This window comes from Coturnix japonica, chromosome Z (genome assembly GCF_001577835.2).
Source record: "Coturnix japonica isolate 7356 chromosome Z, Coturnix japonica 2.1, whole genome shotgun sequence".
Classification (NCBI taxonomy): domain Eukaryota; kingdom Metazoa; phylum Chordata; class Aves; order Galliformes; family Phasianidae; genus Coturnix; species Coturnix japonica.
This window is the reverse complement of record NC_029547.1, coordinates 34,025,255-34,042,345: the sequence shown is the minus strand read 5'-3', so window position 1 is coordinate 34,042,345 and position 17,091 is coordinate 34,025,255. Positions and strand designations below refer to the sequence as shown.

The 17,091-nt window shown below is 36.2% G+C and overlaps 1 protein-coding gene across 1 annotated transcript in view; it reads left to right on the top strand.

Annotated features, from left to right (window-relative positions):
- The window catches only part of LOC107306232 (guanine nucleotide-binding protein G(q) subunit alpha), a 117,860-nt gene extending 101,294 nt beyond the window's left edge, over positions 1–16,566 (top strand). Inside the window, exons 7-8 of the mRNA XM_015849185.2 lie at positions 10,347–10,500; positions 11,629–16,566. Coding sequence (XP_015704671.1) covers positions 10,347–10,500; positions 11,629–11,819 — 345 coding nt within the window. The 3' untranslated portion in view covers positions 11,820–16,566. The remainder of the gene's footprint in view (positions 1–10,346; positions 10,501–11,628) is intronic.
- Positions 16,567–17,091: the final 525 nt, after the last annotated feature.

Sequence of the window (17,091 nt, the reverse complement as noted above, 5' to 3'; positions counted from 1 at the left end):
CACTTTGGCCCATGAGGACAGTTTCCCTGAGCTGGAAATAAGCTTTCCTAAAATTTAGCACCCTAATTTTACTCAGGAGCGTGAGCTCCGTCACACAGAATCACAGAATTACAGAATCACAGAATTACCCGGGTTGGAAGGGACCTCAAGGATCATGTAGTTCCAACCCCCCTGCCTAGCAGGGCCACCAAACATACACCTTTACTAGATCAGGTTGCCCAGGGCCCTGTCCAACCTGGTCTTGAACACCTCCAAGGATGGGGCATCCACAACCTCACTGGGCAGCCTGTTCCAGGACCTAACCACCCTTCTAGTAAAGAACTTTCCCCTAACATCCAACCTAAATCTTCCCTCCTTCAACTTAAAACCATTTCCCCTAGTCCTAGTCCACACCATGGTCATTACAACCCAGGCAGCCTCCCATTTTGATGTCATCAGTCAGTTCATTTGCACTGGTGAGCAGCAAGTCCAGTATTGCATGACTGCTGGTGAGGCCATCTGTTACCTGACCAAGTTATCCTAAGAGCATTCCAGGAGTCTCCTGGATTGCTTGCAGCTCATCGTGCTGCTTTTCCAGCAGCTGTCTGAGTGGTTGGAGTCCCCTAACAGGATGAGTGTTTGTGATCGTGATGCATTCTGTACCAAGATCTGAGTCTGCTAGCCAACCAGGTAGCCAAGAAAGTTAATGGCATCCTGACCTTAAGTTAGATGAGGAGAGGTGTGGCATGGATATTATGAAAAATTTATTCTCTGGAAGAGTGGTGAAGGATTAGAACAGGCTGCCCCAGGAAGTGGTGGAATCAAGAGAACAGTAGATGAGGCAATTAAAGACTTGATTTAGTGGGCATGGTATTGACAGGTTGACCTAGATTCACGATCTTTTCTAGCCTTAATGATTCTGTGATTCTAGACCAAAAGGGTTTGTCTATTTAATCAAAGGGAATACACTAAAGATCACATTTATGCTTGGGCTCTCTGATGACCGAAAGAATACCTCAAGTCATGGTAGTTTTTCTGTAACTGCTTTATCGCTGTTAAGAAAAAGATTATTTTACTTCTAAAGGTGTTTTGATTTTACCGTTTTTCTTATACCTTGGAGAGCTGTAAAACTGTAAAAGCTGTAAAAATCTTCATTTTGAAGATGTTTCTTGCATCTCATTTCTAATTGGGAAATGATGTTAAAATTTCTGTACCGAATTGTAAGTGCCATTCTTTCTTTGTATGTACAGCATCAGTGTGATGCTGTGATAGAGTCTAATACTGCTTTGATCCGTGTGCCTCTTACTTTAAAGATCTGTCCCAACAAGTTTCAGTGACCTGCTTCTCCATTTGCATTTCTTGTATGACCAGATTATACGGTATGATTTTTTGTAAGGCAGACTACTTTCTTTCTCTATTTAGTCCACTGTACGTTATTGCCTGAAGTCTCAAAGAAAAGTATACTTTTAAATCATCTGTTGGTTTCTTTTTAGCTAATAAATAATTTCATTAATATCATTCTAATCTATAAACACAAATCTTAAGAATTGTTATTTGTTATTCAGTGCATGTGTTTTTATACAGCTCTTCACCATTCTGAAATGGTTTTAGAGCCCTCAAGATTCAGACCTGTGTTTGAAAATGTAATGCATGACAAACTTAAAACTGTAAGTCTGTTTCTTCCATTGTTTAGCCTACTCAAAAGAAATGTATTTGGATTATAAATCAGATGAGTCTATATTGAGTTGAGAGACTTTGCTAATGTCTCTCCAGGTGTTTTTTTTTTAATGGAGTTGGCCACAGTATACACCTTCATTCCCTTGGTGGTCTTAAGTCTTCAGAGTTCTGAGGAACAAGGTGTTGAATACTTTGCAAGTGGACAACATACATAGAAAAAGAGACTGTGTTCAGACTGTCCAGTTGTGAGAGCCTTATGTAGGACAGATAATAAATACTGAAATAATCTTCTGCTTTGCAGTAGGCCAGTAAGCATTTGCAATTATGGGAGAACTAGAGACAGCTCTTTCTAGTTTCAAAATCCGGATTCATACAAATGTGATTTTTGTGATTTTGGAGGTTCTGGTAGACAAGAAGGAATATAAATAAACTTGTATAGCTCATGTAGATATTTAGTAATAATGAAAGTTTGAACTTTTTATAGGTAGAGGAGAGCAGAAAAGATGCAATTTCTTCAGTATTGCTAAATTAATATACACAACTCTTCTAAACTCATAATAAGCTAAAAAAATTTCAAAAATGTATGATTTATCAAAAAGCAAAGGATGTATTTTTGAGGTGCCATTATATGCTGAAAAGCTACAAAGGCATTGAATATCATGAGGTGTTCACTAATGAAAAAAATAATCTGTAGGCAACCATCCGTTGCCCAGTACAAACTGGGTAAGAAATATCAGTTTAGATTGTTAGGTCCACAGGTCCCTTTCCTCTTCACAGTCATCCAGCCACTCAGCCCCAAGCCTATAGTGCTGCATGGGGTTATTGTGGCCAGAGTGCAGGAGCTGGCACTTGGCCTTGTTGAACCTCATCACATTCACCTCAGCCCAGCAATCCAGCCTATCCAGATCCCCCTGAAGGGCCTCCCTACCCTCAGGCAGATCAACACCACCTCCCAACTTGGTGTCATCTGCAAACTTACTGAGGGTACTCTCAGTCCCCTAATCTAGGTCATCAGTGAAGATGTTAAACAAGATGGGCCCTAGAACCGACCCCTGGGGGACACCACTTGTAACAGTTCGCCAGCCGGACTTAACTCCATTAACCACTATCCACTGAGCACAGCCCTCTAGCCAGTTCCTTACCCAAAGGAAGGTATACCTGTCTGGGCCATGGGCAGCCAGTTTCCTCAGGAGAATACTGTGAGAGACCATGTCAAAGGCTTTGCTGAAGTCTAGGTAGACTACATCAACTGCCTTTCCCTCATCTACCAGTCTGGTCACCCAGTTGTAGAAGGAAATGAGGTTGGTCAGGCATGACCTGCCTTTCATGAACCCCTGATGGCTGGGCCTGATCTCACCCAAGGTGATTTGTTCCATAACTTTCCCCGGTACCGAGGTCAGGCTGACAGGCCTGTAGTTCCCCGGATCCTCTTTACAGCCCTTCTTGTAGATGGGAGTCGCATCAGCAAGCCTCCAATTCTCTGGGACCTCTCCAGTTAAGTAGGAGTGCTGGTAGATGGTGGAGAGTGGCTCAGCAATTACCCCTGCCAGCTCCCTCAGCACCCTAGGATGGAGCCCATCTGGTCCCATGGACTTGTGGCAGTCCAGGTGGAGGAGGAGCTCTCTAACTGCCTCCACCTGAATCACTGGGGGTGTATTTTGCATTCCATCCCAGACTTTCAGATAAAGTGCCCTGAGGATTACTGATCTGCCTATTAAAGGCAGATGTAAAGAAAGCATTGAGGACTTCAGCCTTCTCCTCATCCCCAGTGCCCACATTCCCCACTGCATCTAGACAGGGGTGGATGTTTTCCTTGGTTCTCCTCTTACCACTGATGTGTTTGTAAAAGGATTTTTTGTTCTCTTTAACTGTAGTGGTCAATCTAAATTCGAGGTGGGCTTTTTTTTTTTTTTTTTTTTTTTTTCCTTGCCTTCCTAACTTCTGCCCTGCATGCCTTAGCAACTTCCTTGTAATCTCCCCAGGTAGCCTGTCCCTGCTTCCAGAGAACATAGACTCTCTTTTTCTTCTGGAGTCTCAACAATAGATCCTGGTTCATCCACACTGGTCTTTTGGGAACAGCCTGTTCATGTGCCTATAAGATTTCCATCTTGAGGAGCATCCAGGCTTCCTAGACCCCTTTACCCTTAAAGAGTAACTCCCAAGAGACCCCTGCAAGAAGTATACTGAACAGGTCAAAGTCCACCCTCTGGAAAGTCAAGAGAGCAGTTTTGATAGTCACCCTTCTGACATCTCCAAAAACAGAGAAGGTGTAGAATTGAATTCCTTCACATGGAAGAAATAGGTCCCTTGTTGTTCTTTGACACTTGCTAAACTTTTATGGAGATCAGACAGTGGATGTGAGCACAGTGAGGCTGTGGGTGGTGTGTTTCAGCAGTAGTAACAATGACAGTGAGTCAGCTCTGGTGCTGATTGTCATGAGCGTAGTATGCAGGCTCTTGTTCATCGCCAGTGAAAATGTACAGTTAATGATGGTAACTATGCTGGAAAACAGTGTTCCATAACTGATGCTTTGCTCTGTCAAACTGTGTTGTGATTTTCATATATTTTTTAATTTCTGTGGGAATAAATAGGAGGTGTTACTTTCAGATCAACCTAGACAGGTATATACAAGTATCTTAAATGTTCATCTCTGTACCTTAGGAAAACAGTGGTTTCTCCTTTTTGTCTTGTCAAGGAATTCATTTTCATTGATAAATGAAACCAAGTACAAACAAATTAAGATATCACTGCCTTTCTTAAAACATTAACATTAATATTACTTTAAACATTTGTGTTTTGTAGGAGGTTCGTTTGCTGGGTTTTCACTAGCCTTGGATACCGAAGCAAACAGAACAAATCATCTTTACTTTTATTATCTAATTCCTTTATACTTCCTATCCAGATTCTTAATTTATAACCTTTAAAGGATTATGTACGTTATGTTACTTTTAATTTAAAAAGAAGTTTCTTTTCAAGTAGAGATCTGTACTTTTTTAGAGTTTCTGTTTTTTCTTTCTGAACTTGTAGTATTTCTTAATCTTGTACATCAAAAGAAAATTATGACTGGAACATTGTACCAATTCATCATTTGTTAACAGATCATACTGATTTACAGTATAGAAGATCCATCTAGTCTTCAGGTACTCACCTGTTACAACCTAGGAAAATACTGAAGAGAGCAGAATATGTAAATTCTAAAGCTACGTCTTAGTTATTTAATATAGCTGCAGCTAAGATTATTACCTTTAAAATAGTAATGTGTAACTTAATTTCTCTTAAACTAGTGTTTCCTTCCTGTGCCTTTAGTTATCAAATAGATGTCAACAGATTCAATTAAATTTTTAGAAAGTACCACCTCTTTCAATTGATGCATTTACTGTTTTGATCCAACATTTCAGTTCTTCACTGTACTTAATTTACATCGAAGAACTGTTTTCTGAGCCTGTTAGAAGTAATACTTCTTTGAAGGCAGAACAGGATGTTCAGAAAATTAGGGTTTCTGTGCCTCTGCCACAAGTACAAATTAAAACCAAAGGAACAGAGGCTTTAAGTGATGTTTCTGTGCTGAACAAAGACAAAAGATGTCAGTTGTTTTGGTTGATGGAAAACCTAGCTTGTCCAAAATTGAGTAGTCAGTGTTTCTTGGTTTGTTAAAAAAAAAATTCAGTTAACGTTTAGCATATTAGAAGTGTTTGAAAGTCTGCAGGGATGTAGGTGCCATCATACATGCTCGTGTTTTGTATTGGGACAAAATTAATCTGTAAAAATAAGGAGTATCCAAATTATTTAGGTGGAACTTCTGTAATGTTCGTCAGTGTGATCTGTTAATGGGTGACAAATGAGTACAGTGTTCCAGTCATATGTACTCATAATGTAAGCCAAAAATAAGGATGGCACGAGGACACGGAGTTTAGAATACTTCCACTCTTCACAGAGGTAATTATCTGTAGAGCGTGTTTCATTTTTACATCAGAACTATATTTCAGTTCACATCTGGGCATGTTTCCACTTTTCTCTGAGGACTTTGTGTTCTTTATTCACAGTCTGGTCCTACATGGCTTAGCATGAAGACTGAAAGAAAACAATGTTGAGATCAGATATCTTTTTTCTCCATCGTGAATAAAAATTATTCTTCAGTTGCCTGTTTTTTCAACATTCTGCAATCCAGAAGAACTGAGCATAGGGCAGAGGGATAATACAAACTCCCAGATATAATTAAAATCCTCAAATGGTCTTCATAATTGCCTAACAATGTTAACAGTGAATAAAATCTCCAAAACTCATTGTTTATTTGGAAACTAGAGAAAATAACACATTAATCATCTGTGCCAAAACTGTCTACTGTGTGTACTATATTTGTTCATACAGGCTCACACACATTCATATTCTCTTTTTGGTTTGTGGATAAAGAACCCTATACATTTAAAGTGTAAAGTATTAAGCATTTGTGTATGGAAGAGCTGGAGCCTGTTTCTTTTTGTCAGAGTAGGTGGATAATAATGGAAATGAGAGGTTGAATGTTCATGAACTCATTTGGTAAGCTGACAGAAGTGCTGCTGGTAAATGTTGCTGTTGGCAGCAATCACTGGCAAAGAACATCGCCATTTCTTTTGTTCAGTAACCAATGTAAAAACTGACTAGAGAGTAGCAGCTTTCAACAACAGTTTTATTTTAAATATATTTTCTCTGTTTTTATCAGGAGGATATTGATGAGAATTTTATTATTGTAGCAATCATGTCATTCATTCCAATCAATAGAATATTCATTTTTCAGTTTAAAAATATGATAGCAATGTTTATGCTGCAGTTTTGACCACTTTTCAGACTACTTCTATTTTGGCGGTATTTTTGTGATTTGGTGGTTTCTGAATATGTCAGTTTTCATGGATTTCAGTTGTTATTTATTTTTACCTTTGCTAGATGCATAACATTGCAATATACTTTCACATTGTTGGAGTGGTTAGACTTCTTCCAGGTGATTTGGAAGTACAATTCTCGGCAATGGATTTGACTTCTGTCAGCAGCATTTTTTGTTGTTGCTTTCTGTTTGTTTGTTTTGTGAGGGTTATTTGCAGAAAGATTCGAGGCAAAGCAAACCAAATAGAATTATTTCTGAGCTCCCTGTTTGAAGTAGTCTCTTTTTGAGTCCTTTATCAAAATTGCCAGTCACAGCAGTGTAGCTTCAAGTTTATATTTCATACTGGTGGTAAAAATCAGAAGCACTTACAGTTTTGATCCCATATTTATTCTTTTTCATAGCAGAGGAATATCTCCTTACTTCCCACCTCCAATTTCCTTTGCTATTTCCCGACTTTTCAGTTAGCAGCCCTATTAGACAAGGAGTACACTACAGGGTCTTCTGTGCAGCCAGGCAGTTCTTCTGTTTAAATAATTGCTGGAAGTCCTTGTTGTATAGTGGAGACATTCTTAATGCAGACTTTCTGACAAAAACCATTCACACCATGTCATATAAAATAATATAGTGTGTTACTCAATGCTAAGCAACTTAAGGAATATTGCAATCTGTAAGAGCTTTTTTTATGAAGCTCTCATGCCAGTACCTCCTGTTCTGCAGTTATCATCCTCTGACTATCCTCTCACTTGAATAAATATTTGTTACCAGCATAAATTTACTATACCAGGGAAACTGTTAATTTAAGAACGTTTGTCTGCTTCACCACATTTTCTCCCAATACTTAAGTAAAATTGAATCCCTAAAAATTTGTGAATTCCTAATTTTGCTAACAGATGCTACTTAAGTTCTTAACAGTTTATAAGAAAAATTTTGATAGATTTTTTTCAATATGTAACTTGCATTCTACCCACTAGATGACTCTCTAGACAATTATATTTTTGAGTGAATCTCCATCACTGCTTCTGTTTTGTTTCAGCTTAATGCTGAACCTAGTATTTTCTAGTCTATCAAAGCACTGTTTGTTTTTTTCAGCTGGGAATTGCTGTTTTCACTAGGTGTCAGCAGATATGTCCTTTAAATATTATTTTATTATTATTATGCTCTTTGTATCTGTTTTCATTTCTGTGGCAGTAAATAGGAGACATTACTTTCAGAGTGACCTGTGTATTTTTCTGAGTCTAGGTTATTAACTTGTTAATAAGATAAAAAATAATTGTCATAATCTTAATCTTTAGGGCTTGTGTTGAGTATTTTTCATGCTAGCTCCACAAGTATCAATTCCACTTGCTCTTCATTTTAACTATGCAAATGGCAATATTTTCCTACAAAGTCAGTAACTTTCCATCCGGTAAAGTAGCACTGACTATAGCAGTTACTTAGTAATATACACAATGCTGTGTATATCATGCAATGAACTGAAATTAAATTTCTTAATTTCTTAAATGAATTTTCTTAATTTACACTCTTACAAGACTTTACAAGACACTTGTTAATAGTGTAAGTGATAATGTAAGTGTAAGTGTAAGTGAAATCTGCATTGAATCCATGTAATTGTCTAATCTGTTCTCTTGATGTTCTAGCAGTACTATCTTACTACAGACATCTTTTTTTAAGGACATTTGTGTTTGTGGAACATTACAGAATAGCATATATTCAGAAAATATTCCTGCAGCCCTTCTGATATCTTAGTTGCTGCTGTTTGCTTTACTCTGCACATGAAGATGCTCTAAGGGCTGTTCTATAGCAATGTACCAATAGTGAAATAGTTACCATTCCCCAGAGATGTGAGTTATTATGCAAGACTTTATTTCACCTTCCCAATATCCTCAGTTGCTACCGCGGTACAGGGCAAGGTCCTTGTATCATTAGAGTCAGTGTGCTCTGTCAATGAATTCCATTTCATTTTATTTAGCATTGGATAACTTAATATAAAATTAGCAGGAGCACTGGTCCGCTATTTCCTCTTCAAAGCCTACTTTGCAAGATTCAGGAATAGATTCATATTTAGCATTGCGTATCCTGGAATGTAGTTGAAGATGAACTTTGGAAGTGAGTGACTTCTTTAGAAATGGAACTTGTGGTTTTACTAGTGAATACAGTGAAGTAAAGGAGTCTGGGATAATCTGGTAGTATTTTATTGACTTCGGTTACTGACGTCCTGAACTACATGCCTAAAGCAGTTCAGTTGTTCTTTCAGTTTTCTCGACTGCAATTGCTGGCTTACCACTTCTGCAAATTATTTCTCAAGGCTCTAATGATTTCCTTTGATACAACTTTTTCCTAAGGCAGCTCTTTTACACTGATTTTGTAGTAGGAAGTCTCCTTTTTGGGGATTCCCAATTGGCTTTGAATTTATGGCACTCTCTGAAGTCATAGAGATCTGCTTCATTTCTGATTTGTTTGTTTATTACCTCTTTATGAGCCCTTTAGTAGAGAAGAAGTCTTTACATAATGTGGAGAAGTCTGACTAACAGTTAATCCAGTGACTTAGATTTTATGCTTAGCTCTTTTGATGTTTCAGTTTTTCTCATTTCTGAATGAAATCCTGGCGGCGCTGAAATCAATATGATTCATAAGAATTGAACTGGATAAGAAGTAAGAATTGACTGAAAGCCAAAAAAGATCTTACTCTATGCATTAGCTTCTCAACCTATAAATCCGGCTTTCTGTTTTCATCCATATTCCAAAATGCTTGTCAGGCTTTATGAATCACTTGAAGATTGTGTTCTATAAAGGATGACCATCAAACCATAAATTTCTACAAAATCATTATTTTTTATTTTTTTAGTGCATACTGTTGGTCTGTTTAAAATGGAGACTAATGCAAGATACACTTATTGGAAAACTGAGTTTTCTAATGGATTGTTGTTTCACTAAGCAACAGCAATATCTGCAGGATTCAGTTTCTTCCTGGTGGTGGTGAAACAGTTCTTTGGAGTAGGCAGCTCCTTTAATGACAATAAAAGAGAGGGATATAGTTTCTGGGTTTGAATTCCATCTGTTCCAATGCTTTGACCACATGATGTCAACCTAGCAGTTCTTCAGAATTTTTTCAAATCATAATGTAATTTTGCTGTGTCAAAAATGATAGAGATATAGGCTTTGTTTACATTTCAGCTATAATGAAAAAAGTAGTTAAGAAGCATTTAAGCAATAAATTAAAATTAAAGGCTGACCCAATTATATTAGTGACAAATTTAACAATTTTAAAAGATTTTGTTACAATTCTTGGACACTGGGGAAGCATTCTCAAATACCAAATTTACTTGTGACTATTTTAAAGCTGATCTTTGTATGAATCATATAATTCCTTATTTAGAATTCAAGAAAGGCCTGTAAAATAAGTAATGCTCTTCAAACTTGAATTGTTCCTTAGGTATTTTTCTCTTATTCTTTTCCCTGTTATTCATCAAATGCATCTCAGTGGTCACAAGTTTGATGGGTGGTCATAACTCTGCATAGTCTGACTCTATCTGACTCTATATTTGTATCACTTCTGGTGTTCATTTTCTCAACCTGTGTTTTAAAGAATATTTATAAATATTTATAATATGTTTATAAAGAATATTTATGAGGGATTAAGTTTCAAAAAAAAAACAACCAAGGCTTGCATGTTTACCTAGCTGCTTACATACTAGCTGTAGTTGAATAGAAGTTGGAAAACATGAAAAGGCTCTGTTTGTTAACTAAAATAAGATTGCTAAAATTGATTGCATGTATTTCTTTAAATATTTGATTGACTACTTGAATTTCTCTTTTCTTTGTTTTATTCCAGAATCGAATGGAAGAGAGCAAAGCACTCTTTAGAACAATTATCACATATCCATGGTTCCAGAATTCTTCAGTCATTTTGTTCTTAAATAAAAAGGATCTCTTAGAGGAGAAAATTATGTACTCCCATCTAGTTGATTATTTTCCGGAGTATGATGGTAAGTATACTGACATCGGAGCTCATTCTCTATTTACACTGCCATACTGACAAAATGTAATTAAAAAAACAAAAACAACAACAACAACCTAAAAACAAAACACACACCCAAAAAAAAAAAAAAACCAAAAAAAACCAGGAAAAAACCTTTGCAAATTATATTCATCTAATTTTTTAAAAAATATGATTGAAATCTTTTGTGTAGTTTTTAGATTTCTATGATTTCATTTTCTACTGTCTGTAGGGGGACAGTACACTTAATAACCAGTTCTTTATGGGAAATAGTTAATTTTTAGATCAGTACTATCATGTTGGCAGTGGACCGGATTCTGTTTATTTTCATTAGTTGGAGTGAGTATTGGAACTGAAGTGTAAGAGCTGAAAATAAATGAAAACACATTCCTTGCTTTACAAATCGTCTCACATACTCTTTAGTTGAGGTTTGCTTTTGTATAAGACTGTGTGTCTGAGGGTTGTTTTAAGCAGTGAACAGGCTGTGGGATCAGACTGTAATAATAATGAGTAAGTTTAGTTTGATAGGGTGGGAGAAAACTGACAGTCGAATAGAAAAGAATCTCATTCTTTCAAGTATATTTCAAATGACAAACTTCTTAGATGACATCCTAAAGGTGAGAAGGCTGTGCAAGATACTGTGCTATCAACACTGAAATTGAGATAACACCTGTGTTAAGTGCTTGTCCAGAAAAAAAAAACAAACAGGCAATATTCAAGCAGTTCAGGGAAAACTTATTTCTTCTGCCATCTGCCATGGGTGAGGGGAAAAAAAGAAAAATTTAGGAGTGGTAGGGCTGTTAGAGTTCAGAGGTGGAAGTCTTTGAGTCCTTGTCTCTTGATTATACAGTTCTTGCTGAACTTAGCTCTACAAACAAGATTATGGTTTGATTTGATTTCTTCTGGTAACAGGGTGGGGCAAGCATGGGCAAAAGGACAAAGATATTCTCAAAAAGACAGTGTATCATGTGAAGGCATTCTTCCATGGTTGGTACTGGAAGATTTGACATACACTGGAATGAAGAGCTGAGAGAGGGGACAAAGACATTTCACTGTTAAAGAAGTTCAGATATTGAATTGTCTGTAAGAAAATAGATTTTATTTTCTTAATTACCAGGACCGCAGCGGGATGCACAGGCGGCCCGAGAGTTCATCCTGAAGATGTTCGTAGACCTGAATCCAGACAGTGACAAAATTATCTACTCCCACTTCACGTGTGCTACAGACACAGAGAATATCCGCTTTGTCTTTGCTGCTGTCAAGGACACAATCCTACAGTTAAACCTGAAGGAGTACAACCTGGTCTAACTGTGCCTAGGAGGCCCTCCAGAACCAACTTTGTGTGATTGAAGATATACAGGAGGGACTGTATGATCTGTGAAAACAATTTGCATAATACTAATTTATTGCCGGCCTGGACTCTGTGAATCTCCACAAAGTTTGTAGTTAATATTATGATTTCATTTAAACTACATGGAGGAAAACAAAAAGATGCTGAAGTACATTCACAGCACATTTCCTCATTTTTTAGGCAAAACCTTGTGACTCAATGTATTTGAAATTCTCAGTCACACACTTATAAAGGATAGCAGATTTCTGCTATCAGAGCAAAATCAAGCTTGTTTACTGTTTCCCTATCCCTTTCTCTTTCCCTCCTTCTTTTTCTCTTATCTCTTTTGAAGGTACAATGGCCTTTTTTTCCCAGTTACATTCCTGAGTAAAAACATTTTCTGTTGACTGATTTGGTCAGGAAAATATTGTCATTAGAATTGAATTCATCAGACCATTTTAACTTTACAGTATGTACTTCTCTGAAGGATCAAAAGAATGGATACTGTGATTTTTAAATTCTTGACATGAGTGTTTTCATTCTGTCTTCTCTTTTGCAAATAGAATATTGAGATTACAGAGTAGAATTAGAGTTTTGTATGAATACTGATTAATTTTCATTGTTTGGAAAGGTGTGTTGAAGACAGTAATGAAATAATTAAAACACAACTTAGGATGTATGTTGAATATGATAGAATCTCTTTTAAATTGCCATGTGCCATTTTTTTTTCTCCTTTTATTCACAGATGCCAAACAGAAATGTCATAGACACTACATTTTCCCCAATGGCTACAGCCTGAAACAGTGTTCTTTTTTCCTTCTTTAGTTAGAGCTCTTCTTAAGCATTGGGGTTTGTTTTGTTTTGGTGGTGGTGGTTTTGTTTTTTCTTCATAGTACAAAAACAATTTTTATTGCATTAAAATAATGTTGCCAAATCTGGCTTTTTATAATATGAATACTCTTGAAACATGAGATACTGATTGAAATGCCAAACTGATGAGTTGGGAACTGACCTGATTGAGTCAACTGCCAAATGACAAACAAACAACATCAGCTCCTATGTTCCCTTTATCAGAAAGTGTTCAGTTTTCAAATACCAAAAACAACTCTGTGCGTGAATGTGCTACAAGGTGCACCACACGCATGCATATGGTCTGCTAATTTACAGACAGTTCAAGTCTCTCCTTATGTCAGACATGGCATGAGATTGTTTTCTGTGATAATATCAAGGCACATTTAGTTGTACAACAACAAAAAAAATATTGATGGGGGATCACATACAGGAACCTTTCTTGAGAAGGTTGCTTGTTAACTCATTCACAGACATTTGATAGGCTTTCATGCAAAATAGCCTCTCTCAATGTTCTTTAGAAATGATGTAGTAATGTAAATGATACAGTGAAAAAAATCATTCTTGAGATTTTAATGTGCAATTTTTTTAACAACAAAAATGCAGCACACATTGTTGAGCCTTTATTCTGCAGCTTAGGTTGAAAGGTGTTTTTTGACCAGGTGCATGATTGCTAGCAAGCTACAGAAGACTCAGAGATCAGGCATGTAATTAGATTGATTGTCTGCATTGCCAAGTAGCACTAGAATGCACTTAACACAGAAATTGCTGCCTCGTAGCAGCAGGTGGGAGGTGGGAAAAGGAATGGCTTATTAATTGATTACCAAAGTTAACAATAAGTACTAATGAGACGTTTTTCATCCTTAACCCTCCCAAGTCCAAAACAACGGTAATAAGTTTGGTCCCTTGTGAAACACCTTGTAATTTAAAACTGGTTGTAGGTATAGTGCAATTATGAATGCTATAATCATTGTACATACATCTATATATATATATACATATATATATATATGGCAGCATCCATATTGGCTTTGTAATCATTAATTTTTGGCAAATTGAATGTGCTGTATTGATATGTATCTATGTAATTGTATTGTATGTCTTATAGCTAATTCACATTTTAAATAATGTTATTTTATTTACTTTTTTTAAGAGAGAAGAATGTAAATTTTGTCAGTTTATTTCTGACTAGGGATTTGTTGTTGTTTTTTATTTACAAAACAAAACAAAAAAAAATCTGTAGTACAGAGCGGTACTAGCATCGTGCTGTATAAAATCATTTGCACATTCCTGAGTAGAAGTAAATTGGAGACACCCAGACAGAGGTCATTCACATCTGAATCTGCTTAAAGCTTGACAGGGCTTTGTACAGATGTGGAAACCAGTTTTGTGAGGAGAACATAAGGTGTTATATCTGGGATTGGAACATAAGCTCTTAGTATTTGACACATTTGCATTAGGTTACTTGTACCTTTCTGAGAACCTTTGATTAGAAAAGTGAATTTAGAGATGATTCAAGCTACTGCACATAAATACTTGTGGGTAAATGCTGTTTCTCTATTAAAAAAAATAATAATAATAACCCAAAAATAACCCAGAACATGAAATGAATTAAACAGTATTGTAGAAATTCCAGAAGCTTTAGATAACAACCAAAATGTCACTTCATCATTCTTAACAACTGTAAGATGTTAAAGCTTTTTTTATAGTAAAGCTAAAGCAGATGGATGTAGATTGTAAAAAGTGACACTGACATTATTACATTATAAATAGGTGATCAGAGCAGCTAAGTGTACTGCACAGCATTATAGAGTTGGTCCTGGGTATTGTCATAAGTGCAACAGAGCTTCTTGTTTTACAGTTCCACAGTTGATAATAACACTTCTTTTAACCTGGGAATGCATTGGCAAATGCTATTGGTGTCTAACTGAGGTTTGATTTGGTGGTTTTTTGTTTTATTTTGATTTTTGTTGTGGAATATTAGGCCCGGGAGAAGCACGTGTTGTTCTAAGTTTTGTATAAAAGTAAAACAGAAGTTTACTCATGGTTTGTAGTTATATTGTGATTGCAGAAGTTTTAAAGAGTGTGTGCCACTGGTCTTCATTTCTGGTGTATTTTAAGTAAGTTAAACCTGTGGCAACGTTTAAATCATTTGAGCATGTTCTGAAAGAAAAAGAAAAAAAAAAAAAAAAAATAGCATGCCAGGGCAAGCTTTACACAAATCACCTAACACAGCATTGCAGTGTGACAGTTTACAAGAAACTTTTCCTTTTTAAATGACACAGCTGTTCCCACTTGCAATATACTGTTGTTGTTGTTATTGTGTTGTTGTCGTTGCTGTTGTTTTAACTGGTGATTTCTACTATGCCTTATAGTACTTGAGTCCAGAAGTTTGTGCCTCTAACATGAAGCAGAAGGCAAAAATAAGACAGAAACCCTTTTAACTTTGCCAAAATTATGTGATTTCTTTGAATGTCACAAATGGGTGAGGAGGGAAGGAAAACGTCTTGGTGACCTGTGTATTCTAGATGTTCGCTAGCACAAGAAAGCTGTAATATGTGTTTTACAGAAACCTTAAACTTGCCTTGTTCACTAATTGTCTGGCACTGTCCTTGCATATGTAGGATGATGCAGCTATAAGGGCAGTTTACTTTTTATAACTATGACTCTTTTGATTGTCGAGGTGTATGAACTGTAATTTTTAATCTTACTGCCACATGATTGTGAATGAGTTTTTTTAAGTTTGAAAGCGGAGGAGACTTTTATGCTGGATATCAGTCAGAAGTGACTGCGTGAGTTGCAAATACTTAAATGGGGGGAAAAGGGCTGCATATAAAGACATTGCTAGGCTCCCAGCCTTTGGTTGTAAGGGTCAAAAGACTTTCAGATTACTCAACCTAAGGACCCTCTCTTTGTTATACATTCTTCACAAAAGAATGGCATTTTAGGAGAACACGAGACATGTTAACCCACAGGAAAAAGTAAAATTTACCCAAATTATTTATTATATGTGCTGCTGTTCTTGAAGCTCTGTGCATGGTTATCCTGCATACTGTAAACTAATGAAGTGTGCACAGCACATTAACAAGGCCTACAAATGACCTACCTCTAGCTAAGAGACCAGTAAAATAAATATGTTTTGAAGAGACCATCAGAAGATAGGAAACTAAAATGGACATGATTTATGTAGTCAACTACTGTAACTTAGAAATTCACGCTTTTGTAAATACAGTCCCTCTTTTGACATAAACCATACATTCTAAAACTTAGTATGCATTAAACAACTAAAGTCATCTGTCCTTGTCTAATTTGTTAGTTTAGTAGAGGTCTTGCAAAACTGTATGTTTTGTGTTGAGGAGTTACTGGTATTTCCTCTTTTTTGTCTTATATTTACCCATAACACTTTGAGTTGTATCAGTCAAAACAGAAACATTTCCATGTAATCAATAATCCAGTCATTATCTAGTTAAGGGGATATTGCTGTAAGTTTCACTCAAGCTTTTTCACAGTAGCCATGCTGCAGGGAAAAAAAAAAGAAAAAAGAAAAAAAACAAAAAAGAAAAATTAAAAAAAAAAAAAAAAGGAATGAAGGGGAATTTTGAAGACAGTGTAAAAATACAAGATAAATCAGATCAATCTTACTGTAAAGCTGTGGGTTTGTTTGGTTTTGTTTGTTTGTTGTTTGTTTTGTTTTTTTTTTTCCTTGAAATACAGTCTAAGCTGAAGCCTGTTGCTGGTTTCCTCATTTACCATGCTGTAGGAAATCCTTATTTGACCAATTTTTTTTATTATTATTATGGGGTTGGGGGTGGGGATATCAGATACATTTTTAAACTTGCAGTATTTAAAAATAAAGATCATATTTGCTGTTCTTAACGTGTCGTTTAAATGCATGTATTGTCTGATTTTTCAGGGAGAGGAATTGTTGGGTTGCTGGGGGGTTCTTTTGGTTGGCTCTTATTTCTTTTTTTGTGGGTTGTGTAATTACTGCCCCTCAGAAATGTCCTGGTTAAAAATACAGTATTTTTGGCCCTAACTTTGTACTACGGTATCCTAATTCCTGGAATTCTAGCTTTTCTTTTATATTGCTTGAATTATTGTTCTCCCAAAATGTTTCTTATTATGATAAGTGTTGGATGGATGTATCGTTGTGTCATTACTTTTCAATTATACATGCTTTGTCTTCAGTATCCAAATATTGAAATTTCCAGAATAATACACCCAGAAAGTTTGAAACACTTGAGATTTGGTGAACTGTAGATACTCATTACTAAAAGTATCACTAAAATGCTTTTTTGGCTTGTGTGTGATGGGAACATTAAGAGAAAACATTCAGAATTTTCATGTTTTTTAAGCATTTGGCTGTTGATTCTACTGCAAGAGCAGAGTTTCTTTGATCTT